Below are 10,000 nucleotides of genomic sequence, written 5' to 3' on the forward strand. Positions count from 1 at the left end.
CTCTCCATCCCTCTCTCTCTTCCTCTCTGGGCCGTAGCCCCACCCACGTGCCTGCTGCTGATTGGCTGTCGGAGTCTTCGAGGGGCGGAGCCAACAGTCAGGTTCCAGACCCAGCCGGAACCAACACAGAACAAAGCACGATTGGAACCAGAACTAGTGAATGGAACCAGAGGACCAGCGCTGAGGGGAACGCGAGGGGAACCCACACTGACCCAGAACAGGAGCACAGTGGAACCAGGAGAACCGGCACCGGCCCGTTCTGCCCTCAGACACCTCAGAGTAGCCAGCCAATCACTACACATCAGCCCACCCACACTGGCCCTTCATTGGTCAGCCGTGGCCTTGAATCCTCCCCCACTGACTCCCTATTGGTCAATGGTGCCCTTGAATCCTCCCCCTCTGACTCTTTATTGGTTGATCATGCCCAAGAGCCCTCCCAAATTGACTTGTCATTGGCTGCTCATGTCCCAGATCCCGCCCTAGCGGGCTCCTCATTGGCTGCTCATGTCCCAGATCCCGCCCTAGCGGGCTCCTCATTGGCTGCTCATGTCCCAGATCCCGCCCTAGCGGGCTCCTCATTGGCTGAAAGCGTTCCGGAGCAGGCAAACTCTTCCTCATTATTCGAGTGTAACAAGGAGGAAGAAACACCTGTTTTGAAACAAACAGACACTCTGAAGGTAATGTGTGTGTGTGTGTGTGCGTGTGTGTACGTGTGTGTGTGTGTGTGGCAGAAGAGTGGAGTGTGTGTGTGTGTATGACGTGTGTGTGTGTGTGTGTGTGTGTGTGTGTGTGTGTATGACGTGTGTGTGTGTGTGTGTGTGTGTGTAACTGTCTCTGTCTGTCTTTGCAGGGTGCGGTGGAAGGCTGTGTGTATGACGTGTGTGCGGTGCGTTCTCCATCCGGTGCCATGTGTGTGTGTGTGGCAGGAGAGTGGAGTGTGTGTGTGTGGACTGAGGACTCACCCCGTCACTGGAGCCTGTCACACACCTGGAGATTCACACAGGTACACACACACAAACACGCACATGCACACAAACACACACGCATGCACATGCACACAAACACAAAAACGTTTTACTTCTGTATTTCTGTTTACAAATATACAAGAATGAAAATTACACACACACCTACACACACCCCAGTGTTTCCCACAGAATTGGATTTAATTTGTCGTGGTAGCGGTCACTTTAGTTAGTTAAAATAAAGGTTCGTACCTCTCCTTGGGACAAGCACTTTTGAGTCTTGGAAAACACTTTTCCATTTACATCGGGATTTTGCATTCAGTGCCAGAGTCAATCAAATGAGCCCTGCACGAGCAGCTGTCACTAAGCGCTAAGCTCGACATCCAAACAGTATTCTAACGTTAGCCCTGCACGAGTAGCTGTAACTAAGCGCTAAGCTTGACATCCAAACAGTATTCTAACGTTAGCCCTGCACGAGTAGCTGTAACTAAGCGCTAAGCTCGACATCCAAACAGTATTCTAACGTTAGCCCTGCACGAGCAGCTGTCACTAAGCGCTAAGCTCGACATCCAAACAGTATTCTAACGTTAGCCCTGCACGAGCAGCTGTAACTAAGCGCTAAGCTCGACATCCAAACAGTATTCTAACGTTAGCCCTGCACGAGCAGCTGTAACTAAGCGCTAAGCTCGACATCCAAACAGTATTCTAACGTTAGCCCTGCACGAGCAGCTGTCACTAAGCGCTAAGCTCGACATCCAAACAGTATTCTAACGTTAGCCCTGCACGAGCAGCTGTAACTAAGCGCTAAGCTCGACATCCAAACAGTATTCTAACGTTAGCCCTGCACGAGCAGCTGTAACTAAGCGCTAAGCTCGACATCCAAACAGTATTCTAACGTTAGCCCTGCACGAGCAGCTGTCACTAAGCGCTAAGCTCGACATCCAAACAGTATTCTAACGTTAGCCCTGCATGAGTAGCTGTAACTAAGCATGCTAAGCTCGACATCCAAACAGTATTCTAACGTTAGCTTAGGGATACGGCTTGATTGCATAACTTAACTTAGTTTAGTCTCCCCAATGCTCTATGTTGTGATAAGACGTTAGCAGAGTTAACTTTAATGCAGCAGTTCTGAGCAACTTTGCGCAGCATGGTCACGATGCTAAGTGGATTTAATAGCAATTTAGCCCGTCGTGGTTTCTAAGTGCCAACGGCAATCCTTCAACATGTTAATGTTTTGTTAGATGCACATGCAGACGAGGGGCTCATTAGGAGAGAGAGAGCGGGGCGGGGCAAGGAAAGGCTGCGTGCGTAAAAAGGATTATTGAAATAGTACAACATAGAACTTTATTGTGTGGCGGCCAGTTTTGATTTTATGGCAGCCCGCCACAGATTAGTTAACGTATTGGAAACACTACACAGACACACACACAGACACACACACAGACACACACACACTCACACAGACACACACAGACACACACACACACACACACACAGAGATACACACGCACACACACACACAGGGCAATAGTCCATACATTTCAGCTGCCACAAACAGTGCCATCACATGTACTTTGTTTTGTTTGTTTTTGTACACTTGTAACAGATATAATGCTGTTAGTTGTAATGTGTTTTTTTGTGTGTGTGCGTGTGTGTCTATGTGTCTGTGTGTGTGTGTGTGTGTGTGTGTGTTTGTATTGTGTGTGCGTGTGTGTGTTTGTATTGTGTGTGTGTGTGTATGTGTGTGTGTGTGTTGTAGTCTGTAGTGTCTCTGTTCTCCGTTCCTGATTCTGATGGACTGCTGTGTGTAACCCTGGGTCAACTAGAGATCACAGAAACAAGGTAAATGCGCGCACACACACACACACACATACTTCAATTAAAGATCACTAAAACAAGGTAAATGCACGTATGCAGCACGCACACACACAAAAACTACACAATACAACTAACAGACACACAAGACACAACAACACTCATAACTTGAAGGCCAATGCAGATTCTGCTGGTGTGAACAAGATACAACATGGTGCTGTTACTACACGTTACCACAGCCTTCTACTGCCCCCTGTCTGTACTGCCCCCTGTGTGTTAGTGACCACATCCCAGCCTTCTACTGCCCCCTGTGTGTTAGTGACCACACCACACTCTACTGCCCCCTGTCTGTTAGAGTGACCACACTCTACTGCCCCCTGTCTGTTGGAGTGACCACACCACACTCTACTGCCCCCTGTCTGTTAGAGTGACCACACCACACTCTACTGCCCCCTGTCTGTTAGAGTGACCACACTCTATTGCCCCCTGTCTGTTAGAGTGACCACACCACACTACTGCCCCCTGTCTGTTAGAGTGACCACACTCTACTGCCCCCTGTCTGTTAGAGTGACCACACCACACTCTACTGCCCCCTGTCTGTTAGAGTGACCACACTCTATTGCCCCCTGTCTGTTAGAGTGACCACACCACACTACTGCCCCCTGTCTGTTAGAGTGACCACACTCTACTGCCCCCTGTCTGTTAGAGTGACCACACCACACTCTACTGCCCCCTGTCTGTTAGAGTGACCACACTCTACTGCCCCCTGTCTGTTAGAGTGACCACACCACACTCTACTGCCCCCTGTCTGTTAGAGTGACCACACTCTATTGCCCCCTGTCTGTTAGAGTGACCACACCACACTACTGCCCCCTGTCTGTTAGAGTGACCACACTCTACTGCCCCCTGTCTGTTAGAGTGACCACACCACACTCTACTGCCCCCTGTCTGTTAGAGTGACCACACTCTATTGCCCCCTGTCTGTTAGAGTGACCACACCACACTACTGCCCCCTGTCTGTTAGAGTGACCACACTCTACTGCCCCCTGTCTGTTAGAGTGACCACACCACACTCTACTGCCCCCTGTCTGTTAGAGTGACCACACTCTACTGCCCCCTGTCTGTTAGAGTGACCACACTCTAGTGGCCACAATGGGCAGCAGAAACCATGGAGGACACAGTAGCATCAGTAGCACCAGCTTTACTACACGCACGCACGGCACACACACACACACACACACACACACACACACACACACACACACACACACACACACACACACACACACACACACCCCTCCTCTTTGCAGGTGCTAGTGTAGTGCAAGTCATCAGTATGTGTTAGCCTGCCACTAAAAACAGTCTTACCCACTCCACAGTGAACCCGAGGCAAATATATTATAACGCCAGACAATCTATGTAAATGTATGCGCTTATAGAATAATGTTAGAAATAAAACTACCCTTGCGTCGCATTGCAATAGTTATACTTTGTTCCCTGAAGTTGGTAGTAGGCATATAAGCAACGGCAGCGGCAGTGGTGTACTGATATTACCTAGGCTACTACTAGGTGTCCCGATTGGAGTGCACTTCTCTGTTTACTTTTCGGCGCAGTACTAACCGGAGCAAGTATAATTTTGACGCTGCTAAGAAACTAGTCCCTCAAAATGTAATGCGATCATGACATACTGATGACTTGCCCTAGCCTAGCACCTGCGGACTCTGCAACTAGAAGGACTGGAGGAAACGTGCTGAAAACGGTCTCCACTGATAAATATCACACTTGCCAACTTGGAAATGAGGTCCTATGTCCAAAATCCTGAACCATCCCTTTAATATGTTGTTACATCATCAGTGTTTGGTCTTTAGAATAGGCAGTGTAATCATACTGTGTGTGTTTGTGTGGTGTGTGTGGGTGGGTGCATGTGCGTGTGTGTGTGTGTGTAGTGTTCTCTCCACAGGTTCTTTTTCTCAGAGCACGGTGTGTGGTGGGGCGTGTCTTCGTACTGTGGTGGGTGTGTCCAATTCCAGGATTGCGTGTGGCCACGCCCCCAAACCTCGGCAGACCATAGAAGTGCACACACTCACCAAGGAGGGCAGGTAATAGACACACACACACACACAACACATGCGTAAACACACACACACACACACACACAATACATGCGTAAACACACACACACACACACACACACACAATACATGCGTAAACACACACACACACACACACACACACACAATACATGCGTAAACACACACACACACACACACACACACAATACATGCGTAAACACACACACACACACACACACACACAATACATGCGTAAACACACACACACACACACACACACACACAATACATGCGTAAACACACACACACACACACACACACACACAATACATGCGTAAACACACACACACACACACACAATACATGCGTAAACACACACACACACACACACAATACATGCGTAAACACACACACAAAGCACACGGCTTACGGGGCAGCTGTGGCCTACTGGTTGGGGCTTCGGACTTGTAAGGGCTGCTGGTTCGAACCCCGACCAGTGGGCCACGGCTGAAGTGCCCTTGAGCAAGGCACCTAACCCCTCACTGCTCCCCGAGCGCCGCTGTTGTAGCAGGCAGCTCACTGCACCGGGATTAGTGTGTGTTCACTGTGTGCTGAGTGTTTCACTAATTCACGGATTGGGATAAATGCAGAGACCAAATTTCCCTCACGGGATCAAAAGAGTATATATACTTATACTTCTACTTAAAACACATGTTGGAAGCCTGGGCTTTTGGACTCAGTGGTTAGAGCCTTCCACTCCCATGCCGGTGTGTGTTGAGGTGGGGGGGTTCGAGGCCCGTGAGTGGCGAACGAACCGACCTCTATTACTTAAACATAAACATCAACACATGCTCAAACTCACACACAGGGATCGGGAATCGGGCCAATACTGGGCCCATGTATTCGTACTCGTAAAAGCTATCATGTAGCCTACTCGCCATAAGCTGTCATGTAGCATACTCGCTATAAGCTGTCATGTAGCCTACTCGCTATAAGCTGTCATGTAGCCTACTCGCTATAAGCTGTCATGTAGCATACTCGCTATACGCTTTGTCTATTATCTGCTAACATTCTGTGTGTGTGTGTTTGCCAGTATTGGGGAGCCGGTCCGTCTGGTCTCTTCTGATTGGTGCATTGAGTCCCTGGTTGCCGTGGAAAATCAGTCGGATGCTCTGATTGGCTGGACGGACTCCTCAGCTTTGATCATATGGTGAGTGTGTGTGTGTGTGTGTGTGTGTGTGTGTTTAAGCATGTGTTAATGTTTATACATGTAATTTGTGTGTGTGTGTGTGTGTTAGCAAGGAAATGATGACGTGAGTGACATTGCAGAGTTAAAATGAGGTGTGTGTGTGTGTGTGTGTGTGTGTGCACCCCTTAGGAACACAAGAACCGGTCATCTCTTACAAACCATAGAGCTGGGCCACATGGTATCTATGGCAACCTGCCTGCGAGGATATTCCTGCAAAGTAAGTAGTTGTTTGTTTGTCTGTGTGTGTCATGTGTTTGTATCGTGTGTTTGTCTGTGTGTGTGTGTGTGTGTGTGTGTGTGTGCAGGCACGCCCGTCCGTGTGTGTGAGAGGGAGAGAAAGACAGAGAAAGTGAGAGAGAGAATTTAGTGTGTGTGTGTGTGTGTGTGTGTGTGTGTGTGTGTTCTCCTGTAGGGTTTGGTGTGTGCGTTGCTACAGCATGTGTGTGTGTGAGAGAGAATTTGTGGGACTGTCTACATCAGTGTTTTTCAACCACTGTGCCGGGGCACACTAGTGTGCCGTGAGAGATCATCAGGTGTGCCGGAGAAAATTACCCAAATGTCACTCACTGGTCCAGAAAAGCAACTGTGGCATCAAAGAATTTATAACCACATGCTCTCATTGATTGTATGATTGCACTATTTGTGGTATGCAGGCATTGTACAACGGGGGCCCCATATCCAGTATTCACAGAATCATCACATATCCAGTTCATAACAACAATTAAATTAGATATAGTCACCTACAAATGAAACAGAGGGCGCTTGTTTTATTGAGCAGGTCTTGCATAGAAGCCATAATAAGGCCATATCTGTGTATAAATTTTAGGCTATGGTATGTTTATTTTTTCTTCACACAGGATGTTAGTGTGCCGTGGGACATTGTAAGTGTCAAAAGTGTGCCATGGTAGGTTGAAAAACACTGCTCTACACAACGCCGTTTTTTTTTTTTTTAAACCGGTGAGGTTGTTATCGGTTACGCCTTGCGTGTACATGACGCCGGCAGTTTAGGAAACTGTGACCGGAGACTGATGTAACCGGCAATTTTATGACGACGTAGCCCCACCTCTCAACCGGCTTCCGAAGTGGGAATTTTTGAAACCGCCGGCTAACTTTCGCCGTGTAGACGTCTGTAGGTGCGAAGCTGGCAATTTTGTGGCTAATAAGTTAAGCTAATGGTGTGCTAAGTTAGAAGCACACCATTAGCTTAACTTAGTTAAACATTAGCTTACTGCATGTTAATGATTTTTCCAGCAGGCTTGTGCAAAATTCCAGAATTGAATTGAAACTGGCTCTTAATTTCACTTGCATTTTAATTAAGGTAGCAAACAGGAAGCAGAATTGCAATTTGAATTGTGCACAACCCTGCTGTGCCCAGTGGTGCTCAGACCTAATGCAATGTTTTCTTCTACACGATTCACGCAAATTAAATGTGAAGGCTCTGCATGACAGTCACGGCGCCATCCACTGGTCTGGCATGTGCACTACAGGGCAGCCGTGGCCCACTGGTTAGCACTCTGGACTTGTAACCGGAGGGTTGCCGTGGCCCACTGGTTAGCACTCTGGACTTGTAACGGAGGGTTGCCGGTTCGAGCCCCAACCAGTGGGCCACTGCTGAAGTGCCCTTGAGCAAGGCACCTAACCCCTCACTGCTCCCCGAGTGCCGCTGTTGTAGCAGGCAGCTCACTGCGCCGGGATTAGTGTGTGCTTCACCTCACTGTGTGTTCACTGTGCGCAGTGTGTTTCACTAATTCACCGATTGGGTTAAATGCAGAGACCAAATTTCCCTCACGGGATCAAAAAAAGTATATATATATACTTATACTACAGCACCTTTATCCGCTTTCACCTCTGTGTGTGCGCGCAAGTTTTTGCTTTACCGCTGTCGTTAAAGGTGTGAAAGTTGTAAGAGAAAATTCACCCGGCGGTTTGTGTAGACGTAGTCTTAGGCGTCCACACGTACCAAACCGATCTTTTTTTCCTCCGTCTTCCCTGGAACCGCATCAAGAATATTTGCGTCCAAACGGATCCATCTCAACACGACTCAACATGTTACTTCATACCCCAGGCCTATAGGTGGCACTGTTTCTTTACAGAAATTGACCAAAGTTTGTGCTTTACAAACAGACAGAATAGGCTATGACGAAATGGCTAGTGCAAGGAAACCAGAATTGTTTGTGTGGACTGATGGTGAACTGTCAACTGTAAAACTAATAAACTTTATTTTACGGTTTGTGAAGGGTGCAGTCCCGTCCTTTATTTGGCTAACGCAGGTAGGCCTATTAATCACCTTTACTTTCTTTGGTTGTAGGATAGTCCGTGATTCACATTAGTTTTGGCTATCACCGCAATTAGGCTACTAAACGCAAGGCTTACCCAAGTTCTAGGCTATTCTGTCGCCACATTTATAATATTGCTATAAAACCTTCGTTAGTAACAGTCAATACGTTTGCCTGCATCAAATCAAATCGCGCATTTGCATTCAGTGTGCTACCATCGGCTTAACGTGAGTTCTAAGCGTCTTTGTATGCTTATATCTGATTTCACTCGACTGTGCATGCATGTATATATGTTGTAAGACATGTAAAATAAATGGATGACACTGGCACTACGCACAAATTAATGTAGCCTAAACTTACACCGCACTTTCCTAATAACTTAAGTTCTCTCACGTCACTGACATAGCTAGAATGCATTAAAAAACACTGGGAAAAAACAGTGTTCAGTCCACCAAGTCATAAGCTATCGGCGCTGCGCAGCACCAGTTGTGATATTTATCTTACGGAGTGTAATCGTAGGTAATGTCATGTATGAAAACTAGTATTGTTAGGCAATACTATAAGTGCAAGTCCAGGGCAGCTGAGGTGTGGCAATGACATCATCGATACGCAAGCAGGATGTGCGGTTTCGCTGTCTAAACGAACTCAAACGGGCTACGGTTTCAGATTTCTCCACTCTGGGACCAGGTTTCAGAAAAGTGCGGTTTAGGGATTCGTTTGGACGCTCGGCCAAGACGAAGCAAAACCTCTGCGTTTAACCTAAAAAGCGTCTCCGTGTGGACGGGCCCTTAATGTGTGTGTGTGTGTGTATTCTCCTCTGGTTTGCTGTGTGCGTTGCTACAGCGTGTGTGTGAGTGGGGAGAGAGAGTTTAATATATGTGTGTGTGTGTGTGTGTGTGTGTGTGTGTGTGAGTGAGAGAGAGAGAGAGTTTAATGTGTGTGTGTGTGTGTGTGTTGTCCTCTAGGGTTTGCTGTGTGCGTTGCTACAGTCTGTGTGTGTGTGAGTGGGGAGAGAGAGTTTAATATGTGTGTGTGTGTGTGTGTGTGTGTTGTCCTCTAGGGTTTGCTGTGTGCGTTGCTACAGTCTGTGTGTGTGTGAGTGGGGAGAGAGAGTTTAATATATGTGTGTGTGTGTGTGTGTGTGTGTTGTCCTCTAGGGTTTGCTGTGTGCGTTGCTACAGCGTGTGTGTGTGAGTGGGGAGAGAGAGTTTAATATGTGTGTGTGTGTGTGTGTGTGTGTGTGTGTTGTCCTCTAGGGTTTGCTGTGTGCGCTGCTACAGCGTGTGTGTGTGAGTGGGGAGAGAGAGTTTAATATGTGTGTGTGTGTGTGTGTGTGTGTGTTGTCCTCTAGGGTTTGCTGTGTGCGCTGCTACAGCGTGTGTGTGTGAGTGGGGAGAGAGAGTTTAATATGTGTGTGTGTGTGTGTGTGTGTGTGTGTTGTCCTCTAGGGTTTGCTGTGTGCGCTGCTACAGCGTGTGTGTGTGAGTGGGGAGAGAGAGTTTAATATGTGTGTGTGTGTGTGTGTGTGTGTTGTCCTCTAGGGTTTGCTGTGTGCGCTGCTACAGCGTGTGTGTGTGAGTGGGGGGAGAGAGTTTAATATGTGTGTGTGTGTGTGTGTGTGTGTGT

General features: G+C 47.7%; 2 protein-coding genes across 2 annotated transcripts in view; both read left to right on the forward strand.

Annotated features, from left to right (window-relative positions):
• Positions 1 to 10,000, forward strand: part of LOC121718522 — an 823,508-nt gene that overhangs the window by 724,915 nt on the left and 88,593 nt on the right. The window lies entirely within an intron of this gene.
• palb2 (partner and localizer of BRCA2) overlaps positions 1 to 10,000 on the forward strand; it is a 14,519-nt gene that overhangs the window by 98 nt on the left and 4,421 nt on the right. Inside the window, exons 1-7 of the mRNA XM_042104420.1 lie at positions 1 to 471; positions 556 to 677; positions 851 to 1,003; positions 2,722 to 2,804; positions 4,724 to 4,876; positions 5,943 to 6,059; positions 6,228 to 6,315. The exon at positions 1 to 471 is cut by the window's left edge and continues 98 nt beyond it. Of these exons, the coding sequence (XP_041960354.1) occupies positions 908 to 1,003; positions 2,722 to 2,804; positions 4,724 to 4,876; positions 5,943 to 6,059; positions 6,228 to 6,315 (537 nt within the window). The 5' untranslated portion in view covers positions 1 to 471; positions 556 to 677; positions 851 to 907. The remainder of the gene's footprint in view (positions 472 to 555; positions 678 to 850; positions 1,004 to 2,721; positions 2,805 to 4,723; positions 4,877 to 5,942; positions 6,060 to 6,227; positions 6,316 to 10,000) is intronic.

Source organism: Alosa sapidissima, chromosome 9 (assembly GCF_018492685.1).
Source record: "Alosa sapidissima isolate fAloSap1 chromosome 9, fAloSap1.pri, whole genome shotgun sequence".
NCBI lineage: Eukaryota > Metazoa > Chordata > Actinopteri > Clupeiformes > Clupeidae > Alosa > Alosa sapidissima.